The sequence below is a fragment of the Melanaphis sacchari genome, unplaced genomic scaffold (assembly GCF_002803265.2).
Source record: "Melanaphis sacchari strain LSU unplaced genomic scaffold, SCAv2.0 Contig120_pilon_pilon, whole genome shotgun sequence".
Lineage (NCBI taxonomy): Eukaryota > Metazoa > Arthropoda > Insecta > Hemiptera > Aphididae > Melanaphis > Melanaphis sacchari.
Genome location: NW_020270473.1, coordinates 543,163 through 567,866, shown reverse-complemented (window position 1 = coordinate 567,866; position 24,704 = coordinate 543,163). Strand labels below are relative to the sequence as shown.

General features: G+C 27.8%; 1 protein-coding gene across 1 annotated transcript in view; it reads right to left on the bottom strand.

Annotated features, from left to right (window-relative positions):
* LOC112590841 (lachesin-like) overlaps positions 1 to 24,704 on the bottom strand; it is a 201,373-nt gene that overhangs the window by 105,966 nt on the left and 70,703 nt on the right. The window contains exon 3 of the mRNA XM_025334418.1: positions 15,779 to 15,986. Within this exon, the coding sequence (XP_025190203.1) occupies positions 15,779 to 15,986 (208 nt within the window). The remainder of the gene's footprint in view (positions 1 to 15,778; positions 15,987 to 24,704) is intronic.

Here is a 24,704-nt window from a genome sequence, read left to right as displayed (position 1 = left end):
ATACCGCTTCAATTAAGTTCGGCGTTACTGATTGTTGGTATTGTAATTTAGAATATAACTGACTGAAACTGACATAATTGAGATCTGATTTAACATTCAAGAGATGAGAGCTACTTAACAGTGAAATGTTTGGTATGTATACTACGCTTTTGATAAGAAAATGTGGAACAAAGGAACCTAAATATATGGTGAAGGTCATAGATAAACACATTAAGATGTGAGATCTAAGGTTATATACTTGAATACTTCATATTGGTTTTTAAAACAATGTATTGAAACAACACAATTTGAAGCATGTGTAATATTAACATTATTGCGAATAAATTTTGTTTTAAACTAGCATAATACTAAACTTTACAGTGCCTTAGTAATCAATCAGCCTTGGTAGTCTAAGTGACTGTATATTAGATCTTTAATCAAAAGTATAAAAAATTTTTACAATTAATAGTTTCAGTTTTATTATTGTTGCTCGTTTTTACGAAAATTAAATGGTTGATATTATATTAACAATATAATGATAAACTGCCAATATTTAAAAAAAAACTATTTTTGCGTTTTATACAACATACATAAGTAATTAATGTAACCCAAATACACAAGATAATAGAATAAAATGTATTATTTTATATAAAAAAAATAGTAATTCTAAAAAACATTAATTAAACGTTACGATAAAAATTACTTATTAATACACAAAACTAAGTATTTGTTGATATTTAACATATTAATTTGATTAATAATTCAATGGTTTAAAAAAAAAATTATCATGTCCAATTTAGGAAACACTTTCGTAGACATTTTAAGTTTTAGATATTCTCTTTCAGAAATTTTTACTCTTGGATATTGGTGAATATGGATATAGCAATGTCGTTATACGATGATTTTATGTCGTAAATTATTTAAATGATCCGTTTAACGAAGAACATATAGATACATTCTACGGTTGTAGCAGTCTATGTAATATATTAAAATGGTTAAATCGATGAGGTGTTTTAAATTACTCCCATAAAAAAAAAATTGGTCTTTTGTCGGCCACGTGGGGCACGTGGAATCGTTGTGGTCGTCAGTACCATATCTCTAAACGCCACACTCACACAAAGAAATCGATTACTTCTTTATAGGCGGCGTCAGAACTGCCTTTTTTCGAATAAGTTTCCGGTTTAATTCGTATATAGATACTGTGAGATCTCTCGCTAGGAAGGTTGTACAAGAGAAACGAATATCGATACGGGAGAAATGCATTTTTTCTATAAGCGTGATTGTGTCGTGCGGTTTGTTCTCTCTTCACATCTATCCCATTCACAACATACGCGTAATTGGTCACCATTTTTGCGGCTAGAAACAATATTCAATCCTGAGTCTCCAATCGTAAAACTACTACATATCATATGTTTAATATTACAATAGTAATATTTACTCGTCCAATAACTTTATTTTATAATTCTCCTGAATCGGTTAAATATAATTTTGTCGGTTAAACTACTTATACGTAAACGCATTGAGGTGCGCAAAATATAAAATTGATTTTATGGACATAGTTGTCTTAGTTAAATACAAATTATTATAATATGATTACAATATTAATAATTAATGTATTATTAATACATTTTATAAACTGAAATCGTAACATTTTAGTAATAAGGTTAATTATTTATGTCATCGCATCGTGTTTTGTCAATTAATTATCATGCATACAAACATAGCCTCCTGGTTGAATGTATCTTTATTAACTTTTCACAAAGTTAAGTTATTATATAGTGTTGAGTGTTTATATTGATGTTTAAAGTGTAAAAAAATATAATGGATGATTGTGTTGCAAGACTAATCAATAGTCAGAACCATGTAAGTATTATAATATGTTTACAAGTATATACCGTGTTAAAATTACATTTAGTATTATCGTGTACCGTACTTCAGTTAAATTAAATTATTTTAATACTGGTGAATAGTTTGCGATTATTATTTCAAGTAATTTTTTTTTTATTTTTTTTTTTAATAACTTCAATTTGTTTATACTAATTTATATTATACTTTTGAAGAGATCTTCGATTATATTTATTAAAATATTAGTGCTGGTGTGGGGGAGGGGGTGGTTTTAGGTAGGTATAAATGATTAATAATACTGTGGATATATAATTTTTTTCTCATAGTTAAGTACCTACGAAGTTTAGAGTAGTTTAGTGGTTATCTAGAAAATCGGAAAGAAACAACGATAGTATAACTGTTTTCTACATGGCTGTAGCAATAATAAGCAATTTCAATCATAATATATTATGTGTTAGGTTAGTTTACCAAAAAGATATATTGAGTGATATTTTACCTACTTTTTAAACCACTTTCTTAAGTATAAAACTTTATAAATAATACCGGTACAGTAATTTTCGGATAATATAAAGCCTTACGTAATCATGGGCTTGGCGTTTGAAAACAAAAGTACGTTAAGCACTGATTGTAGTGTCGGCCGAGGTGATCGTGTTTGGCAAATGGCCACAGATGCATTGTCGATGAAAATATCAAATAGCATAGCGTTTTAAATATGTGTTCATAGTGTATTATTATTTATTGCAAATTTTACGTGTTTTACATTCGTTATATTATATGTATAACGAAAACGAACGCTAAACAAATTAAAGATACGCACTAGAAATTAAAAATTATAAATATTAAATAACGTTATAATGTAAGTGCGGTATGTTTGTTTGATGATCTTGATCGACGATGACGTGATTGCGTTGACACGAAATCACTTGGAACATTCAATCGCTCGATCTGTGTTTAATTATTATTATCATTCACTGTATCTATTAACAAAGCGGCAATGTGTAATGTTCTACAAACTCAACTAATCCAATTAGCGTACATTTTCTATTGCTATTACTACTATACACGCAGACAAAGCAGAGTACACGATAAGAGATATTTGTCTGTTTCCATCGACTTGACGCGAATCATATCTAGATCTCGTCACACATTATATAATAAAAATACTATCTACGGTTATAATTATGTGTCGGGTTTATTGTAAATTGCACCCGAAAATGTCAGACGGCTTGACGTGAATGTATGATGCGTTTCAGAGATATAGTTGTTAAAATAATATGTGAATAAAAGTTGGTGTAAAACTCATGAAAAAAACGAAAACGAAATGTATTGAGATACACACGTATTGTAAAGTTTATAATACACTATTTTCGTTTTTTGTTATATAAATTTAAAACGAAAGTTTGATATTAAAAAATTGGCCATGACTTTCGGCTTGAAAGCAATTTGAACTACAGTTTTAGATTGAACTGTGATATTGTTATCCTCAGTTTTTTTTCCCCGATTATAAGTTAATATTTTAAAATAGTGTACATTTAAACATAAAACAACACTAACTAACTATAAAGAGAATTTTTATATTTATATCGAATAAAATTTCGCCGAGTTATTATGTAATTGTGATGGTATGATTTACTCATTAAATATTAATTTTCTAAATGCATTCAATTAAAAATGTAGGATCGATGCGTGGCGTAATAGAACCAAATATATTGATAATATAGATAGTTAATATTATATGAACGTTTTAAAGATTAATTTAGCACGTTTTCCAGATATTTTCTTTGAAGATGGCTAAAATTAAACTGATCGGAATGAAGGGACTACTACAATCATACACAAGAATTTATAAGATTTTTCCAAGTATTTGGTCAGCTGAAGAGTATTTTCTAGTCGATAGTATAATAGCAATCATTGGCCGGTCCTTTTATGTTCGAGACTGAAGTATTTGATACGTATCGATGACTGGGTAGTTCAGTATACACATCAAACGAACTTCCCCTTAACGAATTATCGCCGATACATAAATGAAAATTAGAGAGGGTGAATAAAACACAGTAATTTGTTTCAATATGTACAGTTAGAGTAAATTACGGATTTAATATTTTAAGCTTAATAAAAAATATCCGTGTACATATAATTCGAGTCAACTAGACAAGTACAAAATTAATTTAATGACAATTTTTATTTTTTTTGAATAAGCATTGCTTTTACATAATATTTTTAAAGCATTGAGTTAATTTTGTTATTACTACATTTAGTTTAAGTACAATTATATATAAAACATAATAAATATTTTATACATATTTGAATCTTAAATTAGTAAAACAGTTATAATTTGAGCACCATTAATAATTTTAGATAATTTCGGTATTTTTTTTAAAATTATCATATATGTAACTATTTAATTTTTATGTTTTGTTTTTAAATTCTGAACTAGGCGATATTTTTTTTTTTTTTGTCGATTGTTTTAATTTAAAACTTTTCTATAGCTTACGTAGACTAAAGCATCAATTCATGAGGATAAAAATAGCTGTTGGTAGTAAGGTTTTATTTGTCTTAAAACACAGTTCAATTCATAAAAACTAAATCTTCTTAATTAATAATTTTGAATATTTAAATTTCTAATAATAACTTTTTAATATTTTTTTAATAACTAATTACATAATTTCAAAATAATGAAATAAAAATGTTAAGAACATTATATTCAAGTTATATGTAAAATTCGAATAAACATATAGATGAACAGTTATTATGGTATTTGTGAGAATTTTCCTTATTAATTAATTTAATAATAAAAGGCGAATGACGATGGCAACGAGATAGTATGTGTGTGATTAATGTTGTTTGTTTTTCGAATCATAACCTCGCAAGAATCTTACATGTTTAGCCGAAGTTTCATTCGAGATACTGATCGTTAGTTATTGACATTTAATTAAGGACATTCACTTAGACACTGATTTACAGTGACTTGTGCTGATAATCGAATTCGTTTTCTTAAATTTTGATTTAATATTTGTGATTATGACTTAACAAACACGCACATTTACACACCAATTGCTTTATTCATGTTAATACGGTCAGTAAAAGTCGACTGTGTTCTTCATGCTTTCGACGGAATATATTACTCATACGATTATTCTTCGTAACTCCAATGATATTAGTTAAATATTGCAGATTAATAATAGATAATGCACACCGGTCGTGAAGAATTTATAATGAAAGTTATAAATAGGCACAATCAGTGTGATTCGGATAATTAAAATGCATTTTGGTGATAATTGTATTTTGAAAGATTTACAGATAAATTTACTATGATATCGACAAAATTGTATCCAATTGAGTCAAAATTAAGACGGTTTAAATAGTTTAAATCGATTTATAAATTGATGAAAATAATCCCAACATCAATCAAAAACCAAGCCGTTAATAATAGATAATATGTACAAATAAAAATACATATTATAATGTATATTATTGTTATAATTGGTATTATTTTTATTTGGTGCTATTATTATTAGTAATATTTTTAATAAGACCAATGTAAATAGTTTTAAATAATTTATTTTCCGTTTAAAGTGATTTTATAAGAAAAAAAAAATGTTATAAATAAAATGTGGTAAATCTAAAACTGTTAACTAAAAATAAAAAACCACTTAGATTTATCAACTGAAATTTTAGCCATTACGGTTTATTCAGAAAAACCAGAGACATGCAACATAAGACTATATGCAATTGAACGGAAAATCGATCGTGTCTATTCAGTTGGACTGGCGCCGATAGGTTTAGATATATTGCCAGGTCGCTAAATAATCAAAACGTATGTATAGTGTGTTCGTTCAAATCTTGATAATATATTTTCGGAAGTAGAGCAGTGTAATCAGTGTTAATGGGTTGTCGTAAGCTTCTCTTAAACGGGAAAAACCATATGATTCACAGTATTCGATTGTTGGTACTAGATTTTCGCTAAATTTGGCACACGTATTTTTGTTTTACGTTAAATTGCATGAAAATCAACGGAAACGATAAAAATAGCTTTTAGTAATATTTCCGTTTTTGTAACATCTAATTATATAGGCCGATAGACATTTATGATTAAATATTAAAAGCAGCTATCGTCCAGTTTAGTGTCGTTGTGTCTATTCTGAACGTTGTTCTCATTGTTCTCAGTCTACGAAATAGTATCCATTCGGTGTAAGCAAATATTTTAATGCCTCGTGATCTGATTATAATTTTATGATAACGTTTCGGGAAGTATATACGGCGATGTTTGCGGACGCGATCCATGTAATGGCGAAAAATCGAGTTCGTGATTGGATCGTGTTCGAAGTATCGGCGGTGCTGATAAACTAAGACGGTGATGATAATAATAATAATAATAGTAATAACAGTTATTGCCGATAAAGCAAAATTAGTCCATCAACACTTCAACAATAATATGGTGACCGTTGTGGTAATGGCGGTGGCTACATCGAGACGAGGTACGTGAGCGGTTTTAGTGGCAGTGGATTATGTGATGCACTGTACACATAGTTATCGTCCGTAAGGATGGCGAGGGGACGAGAAGCACAGTGGCGGCGACGGCGAAGACATGTCTGCAAAACTTTCGTTTAATCTGCATGCCAAATTTGTGAGGTGTCGTCAAGAGAAGGGTTAGTGGCGACGGGCGTGTGGGTATACACACACACACGTACACACATAGGCACGTGTTACCTACCAGTTACGGAGTATAACGAGTTATTCTTCACTCGAATCCGACGCTCACGTATACGAAGGCGAGAACTAAACATAATGGACCAGAAATATAAGCTACCTAAACGACGGTCTCTATTAACAAATTAACTTTTACTTTGTTTGCCAACACCGTACCCGTCATATCACACGTGTAATAATAAAAATAATAATATTATATTATCATTAGAGTATTATGATCATAACGATAATGATAATAACAATAATAATTTTACAGAGTGCAGTGAGGTCGGAGGAGCCTGAGAAGAACCACACCGGACCAACCATTATGTTTTTGTATGTGTGTTTATATATATTTATTTTACGGATACGCGGAAGATGTAAGTCTGCACAGCGATGGCGTATGTATAATAACGGTAAGGGAGACCGGATAATTATTCGGAGGGGTTAGTACCTACTTTTGTTGTTATAATATAACCGGAAGAAGTCGACGACGTGTTGGCAAAGTCTTTCGGAACGCCTCACGTCAGCAAGATTGTATAACTCGCTTAATCTATATTGCACAATATACAGTACACCTAGTTATACCATATACGTGGTTAGTTGGCCAATTATTAGTTTGAGCGTTTAAAACGTGACGACGATACGTTATTATCTTTAAAGGTCTATTTAACGGCTAATGGGACATCATATCTGTTTAATAAACATATAGTGATTCTTTAAACTGCCATTCTTAATTATTACACTTTGAAAAGTATTAACTATTCTTCACATTTTTAATTTAATGTGCATACAATATTTCAAAATAATAATATTATGATCCACGTGTGCTTTTTTTTTTTTTTGGTGTGGGGCTTTTATCAATTAGCAAAATCACTATCATTTTTAAATTAAGAAAACTATATTCTACCATATACGTGTAAAAATAAAATTTAAATTATTTTAATTTTTGTCTGATTGTTTTAATTATTTTCTCCAACGAAGAAAAATTATCTCATTATATAGTATGATTTAAAAATAAATATCAAAATGATTTTATCATTTTATTTATCTTTTAATTAACATTATTTTTTATTTTATTTAATACTGATACTATAATTTTTTACAGATACTCCAAATATTAATATCCTTCCAAATCTTAGTATTTTATTTTGTTAGCAGAAAAAAATATTTAAATAAAAATGACTCAAATGATTCACTAATTAATCCATAGTTATAATATGCTAATTTCTGTTATTTATGTTTTATATTTATATTGTTGTGAACAAAATAAAGACATCTTTAATATTATAAAAAAAATTAATGTAAAATAAATAAAAGAATAATCATAATTGAAAAAATGAGAAAATGGAAATAAATAGTTGTTAAAATTGTTCCATGTTTTAAATATTATTCTAACGCATCTAAACTTTAAAATATTTTAGCGTTAAATTTAAATATGGTATTTATTTAATTAAAGTTAAGTAGGTACTGAAGTACCAATAGATAAATAATGATTTTTTTTTTCGTTGTGGGTTTAGTAAAAATGTAATAAAAAACCGTTTATTTTGACGATGAATAACATAATATTTACATAAAAATGACTGAATAATCATATTAATAAAGAAATACTTAAGGTGTTTATAAATCGATCATTAAACATCATTTAAATTATTTCTATCTTTGAAAAGCATTTATAGTTATGCATTAAGATGGCAAATATTTTTTTTATATTTTTTGACGTTTACTAGGTGCCTTTAACTGTAATAAAGTCATTCGAATAATTTTTTATTTGAATACATATTTATTCGAGAAAATAGCACATTTCTGCAAGATGGCACAATTAAGAAATTTGATAAAACAATAATATTTAACAAAAATGTTAACCACTGTTAGCTTTAATAACTAACTCGAAAAAATACATTTTTATTTACTATTTGTAATATATATTCAGTATTCACGCGATAATAATTACGTTTGCAGAACGCGCTAAATAATCATACACCGAGTCAAAAATTATAGTTGAAGTCTGCTAACAAGCCAGCTACCGTGTATGAAGAAAATTAAAAAAATATACAAGTGCGTGATAATACTATCATCCTGTACAGACCAAATAGTCTAACAAAATAAAAGTCTGAAAATAAAAACTAGAAATATAATATACACACACACTCGATATTACGGTGTAAACGACTTTTCACGTTTTCACGGTTAGTATAGGATTGGTATGTGAAAACGGGCGTGCCATAGTTTTATACATGCACGCCAAACACGATTATGTCATTTTCCAACGAGAATTTGGTGCTGTCGTGACTGGCGAAATGTGGTTAAATGCCGAAACAGCTGCCGGATGGGTACTTTTATAACTATAAATAATAAATAATATGTAAGACGTATTCGGCGAATGGCAGAGTATAGGCAACAATAGCTATATTACCGTATTACAAAATGTCTGAATAAATTGTCGGAATGACACTAAAGTAACCCAAGTAAAATAATTTCAAAGGGGACGGTCTACTCGGTCTAAGATTCCCAGAAACACTGATCAAAGGCATAATCTAAATATAACGCAAGTTTTTTTTTTTTTTAATTTCGTTTATGTTAGATCGTTAGAGGCAATACTACGTCAAAGAACGGGAGTTGAATATTTTGCTATGAGATGGGATAGACTATGCAATTATTTTTGTATAATTACCTAGTAAATATGCGTTAGAGAGCATTTGGTAAATTACATTGTTTTTTTTTCTTAACTTTTTTTACGTTTAATATAAACAATAAACCATAGAAAATGTCTCATTATATCATAATATTCATAATCAAGACAAACATGAAAGTAAATTATTATGTTTTAAGTTAGAATTTGTGTATCTCTTGAAACTATGAAAAAAATATATGGTAAGACTTTCTATGTTATACGAAAATAATAAAAGTATTAACAATTTAAAAATGTACTTATTCATAAACATAACATTTCAAATCATTTAATTTTAAAATTTAAATATTTGTATGAATTATATGTTATAGAATAACGAGAATAATTCAGTCATAATATTTTATTTTCAAAGAACTATATTTTAGATACACGCGGTATTCAAAATTTGTATACTTTTAAAATTGTTCAAGTTATCACAGTTTTTTTTTTTAACCATTAATTTCTTAGATTTTAAGCTATAGTCATCAAATATTCTTTTTTATAAGCGTATGTTCACATTTTTATTTTTATTTTTAAAATTATTAGTGTGTTTGAGTTAAGATGGTTCGAACTTTATGTTTTATTTGTGTTATTATACAATTACGAACAATACAAACTATATAATTACAAAAATAATTTAAAATATTTTTGATTCAGTTGTGTTTGATAGTTGGTCCCACAAATAGTTTTTTTTTTTTTTTTGATCCCAATGTTGAATAAAAAACTTGACTAACGGGGTCTTGTCACAATAAACAGAAAATACGAAAAAGTCGACGGAAAAACTTTCAAAGAAGAATAGTCAATTTACCGGTAAGGTAATTTAAAATTAGTCAGTCGGTACAAATGTGATTAAACATGTTTATACCTTAATTTATTCATAGATGCTATAGTAGTTTTTTCCTCATTTTACTTTACATTTAATCAAAACAACTATTTATTTTTTTCAACAGATATTCAAGTAAAACGTATCTTTTGCTTTATTATTGAATAATAAAGTTTGATTAAACACGGATACACGTAGGGTATCTAAGTACCTATATTATGTGCATCAAAAATCAAATTTTATCGTACGAGCTATAAAATATGTATTCATAATATTTTAACTAACCAAATTGAATTTGAAAATTATCGGTTTTTTTTTTTTATAAAATTACGCAAATATATTAATGGCCGTTTAATTAAGATTTTTTTTATAGAATACTTACGTAATTTTTGTACTACAGCAATATCACTTACATTAATTACTCAAAAAAAAAAAAAAAATTTAAAAGTTCTAAACAAACAAGACTTTACTGATTCGATTAAAAATATTTAGGCCTATATATATTATTATTTCATTCATGTTATTTTTAAATTTGAATATTGGTTTGTTTTATAACGTGTGTGTACAACAATTCAATAATATTACGAAGAACTGGAAAATCGGGATGGCGCTTAATGTAGTAATAACGATAATATAATTATAATTCTGTATTTTTCTATTGTCGATATCATAACATTAAAACTAATAAATGTTTTTCCACTGAATTTCTATCAAATAAACAGAGTACATTGTTTCGTTAAAATTCTTGGAATAATTTCAATAGCGGAAAATGACTTTGTCGTCGAATTGATGAGTTAACCTAACCGTACGTACGTTTATATATTTGTGTAATACTACAACAACATCGTTTTATGTTAAGTAGTATGCTCAATTTCGCACACAATATCACAACAATACAACATTGCAAAGACGCTTCCACGTAAACTTCATATTTAAGTCGATTTGTAGGTTAGATGAGTCAATAATAATCGTACCTTACACAAGAATTATTATAAACACCCATGTCGCTAAACGGGAAATATGTACGTATAATATTAGATACCAGTTATCGTAGTCGGGTGCCTATTGTGTGCGACTTTTGAGACCACTGTGGTAATGTGGTTTTGTTTCGAAATAACTTTGAATCGACGTCAACGTATAATATCTATTGTCACGTTTAGACGGCACTACGATACACGTGTACGCAGGACTCGAAATCATGCGAAAACATAACTTCCGATTATTGTAATAATATCCACCGGGCGGGTAGTATGTATGACAACGATGTGAAAGGAACGATGTGTTATAAACGTGCTTGGAAATTATCTCACGAAATTGTATACGATATAATATACCGGTAAACGCTGGAGGTACATGATATTGTTATAATAATTGCGTGCACGAGTGTGTGTCTTATTAATTATTTAGTCGATCCGAGTTGTTCGTGGATAAATATGTGTACAAAGACAGCGTAAAATATTTCAAAGAAGGTATTATTGCTGCTTATAATTATCCGGCCCCGCGTTACGCATAGCATTATCTCATATGCAAATTATTCGCAGAGTCAACAATTAACAAGTAAAGTCGCGAACACGCTCGTTATTCTCGCACATGCGCGCACTTACGTATATAAAAAAAAAATCAGTTATATGGCTTTTAATTAAACGATGACACCCTATGACATACTATTATGATAAGGACTTGGGTAGTATTTTTAGACACTTTGTATATACTCGTACAACCATTGTTAGAAAATATGTCGAGAAACTAAAGTGTATAAACGCTATTCGTTTTGAGTTGTACGAAACCGAAAGACTAATAATAATAATAATTGTTGGTTCTTCTCTTTTTATTTGTAACACGGCACTCTGTGTATGCAATTTAACAGCAGCACCTTCTTGTTTAATATATTCTATTCATCGCTCATTTACAATTGTTTCCATTAATGGTTTTACAATAAATGACGCCATAATAATACAACAATTTATAACATTTCACTTAACATAAAATAATTACAATTTCTTAAATCGATTTATTATTTTACTCCCATAAAAAACATCCACGTTATGAGTACATACTTGTATATTATAACACAACAATATAGAATTCAAAATTATAGGAATTTTAGGAAATTGATTGTTTTTTTAATATAACTTTAAAAATACATCAAAGGTCAATTGATTGTATACATTAATAATTTAAAAATACAAAAATTTAAATGGATAAAAGTCGCTGTGTGTTTTTATTATATTATATTAAAGTGTTTAACGAATAAAATTTATCATAAAATAATAAGACTTAAGTAAAAAGATCTTCAAGATGCGAATTATAATTTTGCATCTTATAAAATTCTGTTAGAAAATGCGATGTATTATTATTATTATTTTTCTTTTACTAAATGACCTTATGGTTAATTTGCTGAAAAAGTCAATAAAATGTTTTGCAAAGACATCAATAATAAGATAGACTATAAACATTACTTAAACTTATGTTATAGTTAAGAATTTTAAACATTTTTTAGTTTTTTCTCTTAATTTTGCATGTATCTTAAACGGTACTTTCTATCAGCTTATAATGTTATTGCTAAAAATGTATGACCAGTGCTAATCTAACATTAAATTGTATGTTTTATTATTGGTATAGAATGGCCGCTTCCCAAATTTGGGAAAAAGGTCGTACAAAGTCTTACAAAATGCGTATTGTAAGTGAACATTAGAATGCGCATTAAAGTAATTTTATCCATAAAAGCATAAACAAAATTGGCGTGAGAAGAACGATTCAAATAATATTAGGAATATAATTGTCGATACAAAAATCTAAGCACGTATTTCTCCTTCACGTTTTGTAGTATTTTATTTTTTTTTTTACTTTTATTTTCACGCTGTTTAAAGATTTTTGCGTTTGTGATACGGGGAAAAAAAATCTAGAAAATCCTTTAGAACAGTACATGTGTATATAAATAATATAAGACGAATCTAAATACTACGAATTTGTAACAGATGAGCTCTTGGTTGACTTCATAAATGGGTTAAACAAACTTACTCTTACACACGCACGAAACAACAGAAAACGGATTTTCTAGGTCAAAGAGGTTGTTATAGGTTTATGCGTGGATGCATAAATCTAATAGATACGAAAACTAAGTGGGTAATTTAATACGTGTAAATGTAGAACAATGTTCGCATGACAATGGACAATGCGTGTGCGTATGTGGTAAATTCAAAGTGTTGATACTTAAATAAACCTCGGAAACGATTCCGGTGTAATAAGTGCATCGATTCAAAGGTATATTTACGCACAACAATATACGTTCGCGCTCAAGTCACGCACATATTATTCGTTAATATATATTAATGATTTAATGGCTGTTTTTACCATTTATCATCTAGAAAATGGGGTTATTGCACACACGAGTAATGCGGGCAAATAAAATGCGGAGGTGGGCGGCGAAGACAAACATAACAATGTTGTTAATGACAATATACGTATATATGAAATGACGTTTGGCGGCTCGACAATAACGCGAGCGTTCATATTATATTCTCTGGGAAAAATATCAGAATAAAACATATGCGTGTATAGATTAAAATAACAATTGATAATTTGAAAAAAAAAAACGAACGAATATAGATAGAAATCCGCTATTTGATTGGTTATTTACGTCATTATGGCTGATTGCCATCGTCGTGTGACCGAACCGTTGTTAACACAATATTGTAAGTATATACATTTTTATAATGACGGTAAACCGATTAGCGTACTTGGGAAACCGAAATAAAAACACAACGAAGTGTAATACACATTTTTGATGGTTTATATACTTGACGAGTTTTTTTTTTTAATAATATAATTATTAATTTTTATTATTCTATACAATATTGTGTTCATATTACGATTATTATTATTTATCATGCTGACGATACTGAACCGTAAAGGACTCGTCGACGCATAACGTTGTACATGTCGATAAGCACTATTATCGTCGGCGTGGCTTTTTTTCGTGTTGTCGATCCGGACGAGAGAGATGATGGGGATATGATCCGCATTGTGCGTTTTATTCAGTTTAATACGTATAATGTATTTATTTTTCGTTTTATACTAGTATAAAATAACGATTTCGATGTAATACTCAGTTGTCGAGTTTTGTACTTGAAGTCTACACACACACAAACACACTAATATACCCTGCTCGGTCGTTTTTAATATACCGGCACAATGCAACCGTATTGCCACGCACAAAAGGTTTGATTTAATTAATTATATTACATGTATCGACGTGACACGAACAAGCGCAACGTGCTCCAATCGTCATTATATTACATTCGTACAAATGTTCAAGTACGATATTATATTATGCGTTTTGATTACATTTAATATTTTTAACAACAGTGGTAGAATTAACTTTGCATGCACTAATATACCATCATTTCTATGGTGGAGGGTTGGAGTGAGGCGTATGAGACATGTTCACCCAGTTATAGGTCAGTGACAACCCGAGATATAGCACGTGACTCCGAATAATTCGACAATGTGTTCGTTTTCATGACTGTCGAGAATTAGTTGGTAGGTAATTATGTTAAATTAAGAATTTTAAACGCATCTCGTGATGTAGTTTTAGATCAACTTTGACATCGTTACGTTTAATTGACGTAACTATTCAAAACACTTTGAGTTTGCGGCCAAACCTTTAAACTCATATATATATATATATATATATATATATATATATATATATATATATAGATACACAATATACATACAAACATAAATACATAAGTTTGGGTGTAACTGACAGAACTTAAAGCTTAACATTAATGTTTTTAAAAATTGGGATGTTTTCATTGAATCGCAAAATAAGAGTGATCCTTTTTATAATTAATAATACCAAGATAAATAGCTCAAATGTATATCGAAAAAAAAGTATAAAAGTAACTCAAAATACCAAATATTTATATAATAGGTGATGTTTTGTTTATAAATGTATGAGCTGCCTTATTAAATTAAATTTTATTGATTATTTTTGACTGAAAATCCATAAAATATTTAATTTTAACAGATTTTACAAGAATATATTAAAATATATTGTATAGTAAAACGAATACAGATCAAATAAATTATTAAATTAGAAAAAAGATGTAAAGGTAGAAAGGGTTTAGTTATTTAAGGTTTTGAATGATAAAAATGTATGTTGTACGTAATTGATACATTTTCTCAATATTTTTATTGAATTTTGTTTATAATAATAAAATGATTTTGTACATTTATTACCTATAAGATATTTAGTTCTATAGATGTTTAGTATTAATGATTAATTTCCAACTGTTAAAGTTAATTTCTCAGAGGTTTCAATTTTTTTTTTACTTAATGGCTTCATATAAAAAACTAAAAAAAGTTAAATTTCATACAACGTTTTTAGTTTTATAGAAACTTTACAAATATACTACTTAAAATCATAGAAATTTAATTTTTTATCATATAGATAAGTGTACGTAAAGATACATTTGAAATTTAGTTTAATGAGTTTTCAGTATTTAAAAATATATTGTAGCTATGTTTAATATTTATTTTGATGAAAGATTATACTAAATATATACAAATATAAAACAAGTTATTAACTAAATATTATTCTTAGATTATAAATTATATTTAGAAGGTCAGTGGAAATTGATACTCGTTTAAAACTTAACCCTAAAGATATAGTTTAAAGACTCCTAGGTTATGGTCTTAAAGATAGTATATAACTATACTTAAAATACAATACTACAATAGTATTTTTCTTATTTTTCACTTACCTAAGACGTCTAAACAACTGATTTGTTTTTGCATTTCGATCGTGTTTACTTGGCACATGTAGCAGCCTTTATCAGTTTCTTCCACATCTCTTATATGTAAATACCAAGTTCTGTAATTCTCATGACTTACGCTGAATCGACCGTTTGAAGCCACTACACGCTCATGAAACGTTAATATTGTTTGATCTTCTGCTTTCATCCAACCGATCTAAAAGAAAATATTAAACAATTAATTTTATGATTTTAAACTATAAATTGTATGATTCTGTTATGATTGTAACTCTCATACATTATGGTATACGTGCAATTTTTTATACCACTGATATTTTTGTATGATTCATCATATTTTGTTCTCAAACTTTATCCATTCAACGATTGATATTGTCAATATTTTTCGTATTTATAATTATTCTGTTTTCAAATTTCGATCATTTCGCATTCGTTCTACATTATTTTTGTTAAATTTTATTATAAACTTTAATGTCTCTAAACAAAAAAAAAGTTTTAACGAACTAAATTCAATACAAATGTATTTTACTTGCGGTTTCCAATAGAATATTTAAACAAATAATGTTCATCAAAGAAATGAAATAATTGTATTTATAACGATGCGGATGTAAGAACAAAATTAATTAAAATAAACCAAGAAATCATTCAAGAGTAAATTTCAGCAGTAAATTAAAACCAAGTGTGTCTTGTGTTTTTGTATCATATCGAGTAAGGTTACGTGTTAATTGTTTGCCTTGGTAAAATTTTAAATACTTAAAAAGTGTGGATTTATTAGAAATAGTAACCAACAGTGGGTTATAAATAATATTTTTTATATAAATATACCAACAAAACGGTAAACTATGACCATAAAATCGATTTTTATTTTTGTACAGTAAAGTTCACCTACGAAAATTGCTTCTTAAGTACAAATATCGGCCACCGAGATTTAGTCATTGGCGTATTAGACAATCGTTCTCGATGTCGCCGCCGCGATGTTTCAAAATTAGAACTGCTGAGTATCGTGAGACGCACTTGATCGTAAAAAAAAATCTTCGTGAAATCTATTTTTATCGTGTATTTCGTATGTTTGCGTTATTTGGAAATAGGATATGTGCGACAATAATAACGATAAAATAGCGTAAAAGTCGAATAAACAAATACATTTTATAAAATATGAATAAAAAAAAAAAAACAAAAAAATGAACGATAAAAACCACCCTATTGTAGAAACTAGAGAGAAGGAGTGGTATTGGGCATATGTAAGAGAGAGAGAAGAAATAGATAGTTGCATTTTGTATGGAATACGATCTCGTATATCAGAGTGTTGAGAGGAGGGTGGTTGGGCTGTGTAGTGAAGGGTTGAAGTCTTATACGTAAATAATATTATTATACAACACGTCTGGATTTTTTATTATTTCGTGTTGTTCGGGTACAGTCGTCTCGCATTGTAACAGAATGCGTTCCTTACACGAGACATCGGCGGACGAACGTGTTTGTCGTCATCAGACTCCCTTCACCTCACGGGAACGATGTGCGCGTTAGGTCGGGAGCGGAAACAAGAATGGGAGCACGGATGAAATCGAATTAGGGGTATATGTATGTGCGTGTGTCTGCTGGGCAGACTCGTAACGTGATTTGTCCGGTCATCACAAGCGATGGAAAATTACCGTTCAGCCGCCTCACGCACGGACGTCCTCAGCCGGAAGTAATGGAAAAGTTTTGCGTTAGCCAGCAAATATCAACTGTATATATTATTATTATTATTATTATTATTATTATTATTATTGAGCAATTAAATAATACATTTTGAATTTTATAACAGTACATATTTTATAAAATTCAATCTCACAGTTTTAGTTGGCATATTAAATGGTTGAAATCAGTTTCAATCGCATTGGATAACCTCGATGTCCGTAGTCATATACCGCTAACAACTCATGTTATTAAAAACACACGAATTACGCACAAATTTATCGACAAAGTAGTCTGAGAAACTGTAGTAAAAACGATATGATTTGTTGGTCGACAATATCAATATATTATATGGATTTGGAATATTTACGTATATATTAAATTTCATCGAAATTTTAATTTTAAGCTGTCGACGATGTTACTCATTATATAATCATGTGGTTATGAATGCGTTTTACTTAGCGTTTTATTTATTCACTATCTATTAATTTGGTTGGCACTCAAGGGATTTCACATAAACGAGAAGAAACTTGTACAATCGAATTACCGTCGATTATACCATAAAAGACAAAACATTATTTACTACAGAATTTGCATTATATCAAAGATTGCTACATTAATTATTATCTGACGGATCAAAGGTTGGTAAAATATAAACATGAGTCTTTATATGGTTTAACACACTGTTACATTACGTCTAGTATAATATTAACAATGAATTTTCAATAAACTTAATCTGTTATAGTCTATTGACACAAAGGTCCGTACTTCATAGTGTTAAACATTAACTAGATTCTATAGTTTAATTTCCCTATAAAAATGATCTATTTTATATATTCAATTTAAAATACACACTTTTTTTTTTTTTTTTTTTTTTTTTTTTTATTAGCTTTTAGTATCTAGACTATTACAGCTCAACAATTAACTTATGTATATAGATAATAGAATTATTCAATAGCAATGACAACAATTACAAAATATACAAAATTATGTTATAAGGCACGTTAATATACAATGAATATGAATATTAATTATAATAAAACAAGGAGACGGTTTGATTAAATTATAATAGGTTAATGAGAAAAAGATAAGAAAGGTAAGAATGGAAAATTTTAATGAGGAAATATATTATAAAAATGATTAGGGGGAGATAGTACCTTTGGCGATAAGAGCATTTAGTACTGAAGAAAGAAGTGAGATTTGTGGACTAATAATTGAATTTAAATTTGAAATGAAGTGCGAGAATGAGACAGAAATATCTTCCGAGTGGAAGTTTTTATTGCTGGTAGCTTCGGCGTATGTTTTTGTGTTTGATTTTGGATATGATCCTGGAACCGTGGTTGGTGGAACTCTTGGAGGAGTCTTCTTATTTTCTTTTAGTTTTGAGGCTGACTTAAAGACTTGACATCCCTTGTAGTTGGCAGTGTGGTCCAAGGAGCACAGGGCGCATTTGGCTGGGCTGTTGCGATCCTTGGTGCAGTTTTCAGTATGATGGTCTTCACCGCATTTAACGCACCGTGAGTTATGGTTACAAAAATTTTGCGTGTGGCCAATGATTGACAATTGTGGCATTGTGGAGGGCCATATTTTTTCCTGTGAGGTTTTTCAACAACCACTTTTGTGTTAAGCAATGACGTAATATTATGAACATCTTTATTATTATCATTCCAAAAAAGTTCCACAAAAAATAGTGGTAAGGGGCGCTTATTTTTATCCTTGGCATTATAAACATTTTTAGTAGAGTGACCTAATTCGGACAGAGCCGAGGAGATATCGGTACTTAAGAAATACACACTTTATTTTTCAGTTATTATTTACCTATAATACCATTGATTGTATGATTGTAATCTAAAAATAAATATATTTTCTTGAAATATAATGATTTAATTGAATTTAAACTGACTTATAATCTATGGTCATGATATCGAATTTAATTTAAGAAGGCGCTTAAATGTTCTTGTATTTCGTTATATTCTATTTTATCTATAGAATTAGTAGTACTACCATCCCAGGTGCATTAAATACATAATACGTAATGTAATAATTCATTGAACTCGAAAATTAAAGAATTATTAATTAATTCTGCATAGATACACTTTTGTATGATTGGTTACTATGGCCAATGAGCACTATATTACAAATTATACGGATTAAATAAATAACAAATTAACAACGCACGGAATACATGCAGAATTTAATTGAAATAATGTGTTTTTAATATTAGCTCAATAGTAAATATTCATTTAATTTATAAATTAACTAAACAAAACAGTTTTTTTTTTTTTTTAAATGCTGTATAAATAGGAATCGTAAAAAAAGGACACAACATTGCAAAACCAATATATTTTACGCTTCACTCTAAATATATCAATTATATGATGTGGTTTCGCGTGCAATCGTATTTTTTCTTGAATTAAAAAAAAATAAAAAAATAAAGTCGACTTAAAGAAATTGGTGGTGAGTGAGAGAACAGAAAATTTCATATGTTTTATCGTCCTGACAAATTTGTTAACGTTGTCGTTATGCATTCGTCTGTATACGGTTCGTAGCTAGCTAACTTAACTAGCTTCTCGTTATAAATACATTGCTAATCTATAAAAAAAATCAATTTATCAAATAGTAAGTGTTAGTCACTGATGGTAAGTTTTATTTTAATTCAATTTGTAAACGTTTCATTCGTTTGATCAATAATTATTTGAAATATCTTGTCAGTAAATATGAAAAATAATTAAATTTATTAATATATTTTTAATATGTATTATCTTAATTTCATTGCAAGTTTATTCCACGCAAATAATATTATGAAATTATGCGCCATTGAACGTCAAATATTGATCATGATGGAGTAATTAAAAATGTATTTAATTCACACACTACATACCAATGTCATGAAAAAATACCAAAAAAAATATAAATAAATAGGTATTTAGCTGTGTAATTACTCATTAAATACATGAAAGGAGTCGGTTGTTTGAATTTTTTTATAGTATATTTTTCTGTTAAAAAATAAAAAAGGGGGTTTTTTATCTTAGTAGTTGTGTTTAGATTAAACATAATTTATGAGCAATTCTAGTAAATAAAATATCAGCTATTAACTTCTTAAATCGTAGTTTTGGATACAACATATTATATAACTAAATGTTAGAATTCATGATTAAGATTTACTATTTTTACTAAAATAGAAGAATTGATATACAAATGTATTATTTATACTGTGAAGATTTTAAAATGTTTTTAAATTATAACAAAAGATAGTATGTATTTCAGTTAAATTAGTTTTTTTTCGTTGTATTCTAATATAGTGAATAGTAGGAGAAATGTTTTACTTATTTTTTTTTTTACAATAAACCATTTATTACTTTTTCAATACTATTATGTTAAAGTTTTACTGCTCACATTATTTATAACCTATCCCGAAAAACTCATCAAATGTATTTTTTTTTATTGCAGATGGCCATGCTGTAATTTGTGGTATTACATTGTATTTCAACGAGTTCTGTGAGAATCTTTACGAAATTAAATGCTATTAATTTCATTGGGTTATGCGCCTATTTTAAATTTAAAAAATAAAAATTTTATAATATTATTTATAAAACAAGTGTTAATAAAATATGAAAATAATAAATACTTTATAATAATAATAAAAAAATGTTTATCAGTTGGTATTAATTTTAATTAAATTTATAACCATTAAAACATTTTAAAATACAATAAATTAAGTATTTTTTATATAAAAAATTACTTTGTAGGTTTATTAAAGGACTCAAAGTAATTGTAATATATTTTTAGATAAATTGCAAATGTATTTATGGAATTCAAATGTAAAATTCAGTTGAAGGTTTTATTTTAATTTTATCAAGCTTTTTTATTATTTTTTTTATTTAACTTATTCATAATAATCTATCAATAGCTTGAAGAATTTTGATCAGCGTTTGATTTTGATAAATTTTTTTACGACTATAAAAAATTATTTTAAGTTTATTACACACACACATACGTATATATATATATATTTATATATAATTTTCGTGAACCAGCGCAGAGTTAGGATACAAATTGATAAAGTAATTGCGTGAGACACTGAAATAAGCGTTAAAACATTGTTTTGTAATGATTAATTTTATTGGAAAAAAGTTCTTGAACGGTATTCTCAGTTGGGGGCGTTTGATTATATTTTTCACTTTTATTTTATTGTTTTTATATTTGCTTGATTTTTTGTTGTTGTACTTAAAAAAAATTGTTTTTAGTACAATAAAAAGGAGTCTTATTTTTCAATTCGATGATATGCTGCTTGATACTTTCGAAATTATTTTACAATTCTAAAAGTATAAATTAAAGTACAGTGGTTAAACATAAAATATATGATTTATTTATATTATCTAAATATTATAGAGTATATAGAGTATAGTATAAATTGACTAAATTGCCAAATTTAATTCTTAATATAGCAATAAAACACTATTATAACTTATAAATTTAGAAGTATGTACTATAATACTGTAGTTATTACATAATAATTAACTATTAGCAATTTAATTAAATAATGTGAATACTGAATAGTTAACACGACTGTATCAAATTTAAACGAAATCAATAATATTTTTCATTGTGTATTTTGACCGAGAGTTTAATCAAAGGCCTAGCTAGTCACCTGTTAGGTAGAAATTTTAATCGGGCATTAATAATTTCTGTCATGCTTGGTTTTCGGAAAGTGGTGTTTTTCGTTAAACAAAGTGATGATACCGCGCGTAGTCTATTTGAATCGATTGAGCGAATTTTGAGCAACAACAGTATACCGCTTAAGACAAAAGTTGTCCTTTCCATTTAAAAAAATGTCGAACTGTCACTTTTGTAATAATTTTTAAACATATGTATTTTATTACTTAAATTAAAGTTCTAAATACCAACAAAATGCATTTATCATCAAATATTATTAACTCTTTTTGTATAGATAATCAAATTAAAATGATTTTAACCAAAAAATATGAAATGCCTTTTTATAATAGTGGAACAAATATTTAATAATAATATTATATACTATTTGTAGCTAGTTATTAAATACAAGTAAAAGCATAAAATAATGATATAGTGTCAATAAGTTATAAATACTGGAAGTCTGTATGTACATGAGAAGTTATATGTATTTTTGTGTGAGTGATAATCACCTAGTATAGTTAATTGCAGTTTATTATATAGATAGTTTATTTTACTTAAATTGTCTGGTTCATAATGTTCACAAACTCAGAATTACTAAATATTTTCATATAATAATTTTTTGGTATTTGTGTGCCCTAATTATCAGGGTAATTATTCAGAATCGGAGTTCAATCAGAGATTTTTCGTTGTAATAAGCTGTTATACAGTTACATAATATATATGATTAAGATACGAAAATAGTTAGCTGTGTGAATATTCAATCAAAATGCAAACTATGTAAAAAGTGGCCATGTGCACTGACGCAACATATCACAATAATACAATATAGTATAGACTCATACGGAAACCGCATAAGTGTATTAATTATAATAGAAATAATATAATGATGTATCTTTGGTAATGCAGTGCATTAAAACTCACATGTGAAATAGTTTACAAATGAAACTGAAAAATAATTAAAAATGTTTGCAAATTTATGTGCAAGGAAATTTTGAGGACAGAAAGTTTGTACAAAAAAGAAGAAAAAAATTGTATGTATATAATATACATATTACTCGTAATAAATTATTTAGTCAGGCACGTAATACAATTTATGGGGAACTGAAAGCAAAAAGGATGCAGACCAGTCATTTTTAAGCTTTGACAGAAATCGTATCAATTTGGAATGTTTAATACGATACTATCTCGTTCGTTGTTGTTACTTTCATGTATTAAAAAAGTAAGCCTTTAAACAGTTTTTCTCTAAGCTTTTTCCATTTACTGTTTATTAAGACAGTCCAAGGAAAAAATATTTAATATTGAAAAAGAAAATTAGAATATTATTATTAACGTTGAAAATACCTGAGTTACATGCAGCACACGACAAAATAAATGTAAAATTATTAGAAATCTATTAATAGTGCAACGTCGTGAAGAGTTGAAGACTACTATGAATAGTTTTCAAACATTTTCCGTGTTATCATAAGGTTCACCTTATATAATTTCAAAAGATACTTTCAGATAAACAATTTTAGATTTAAAAATGTCGAACAAGTTATATTACATGTCCAATACCGCAATGTAGAAAACAAAATTTCAAAAAGCGATTTGTATAAAAACGAATTTTTTAAACGTACAATATTATTAGACATAATCATGTATAAAAGGAAAACACACAAATCTATTTAGTGCATGTTAATGTTGTTCACATAAGTGCACAGACGACGTTGTAAATTAAATTCAAAGTTGTAATACGGTTTCTTACGAGTTTCACAAATTTAAGACAAGTTAATATGGCCAAATTACATATCCGTATTGAACTTAGATTAGATACAATTTTCATGTGATCACGTCACACGTTGTATGACGAACACAATTTAATTAATCGACTTAGAAAAATTTAAAATTAACGTGTATGTTTAATGTATATAGTGTACATAGTGGTTTCAAAATCATTGGCTATGATGTATGTAATACAGACGTTTTAATAATCGACTTAACTCTTTAAAAACCAGAAATCTCAAGTAACTTAATCAATACATTTTTCCCGTAGTCGTATTACGCAATTCTGCAGCACCGTTTTAAAATAAAACGTTAAACTGTGGCATACGTTTGTGAAATGTATAATTTTCCACAGAATTGTTCATTTGAATTTCAAAGTATTATTTTCAATTATCATAAAAATTACTGAGAAAAGGGGCATTCAAAGAGAAATATGTATGTGTAATTTTATTAAGCCTTAATTTAAATACCACTACCACAATTGTGTGGAATGAATCATTATCATAATAACATTTAGTTGAATTTTCATATAATTGAAGACCGTATTATATATATATTGTATAATCTTGTAAAATTGTAAAATTGGGAATTGTTTTGTATATTATGCTGTTGGCCGGTAATATAAATAAAAATTAAATATGTTTAATCGGGTTAAAATTATATATTTTGTACGATTTATAAATATTGCTTATGACGAAAATATATAAAAAAAATGTTGTTTGAGTAATAAACCATCACATTAATTTATAATAATTATGGGCAGAATACATTCGGCTGGGTTTTATAGGTACCATGTTTTGCATCTATACGTATACAAAACTCATCT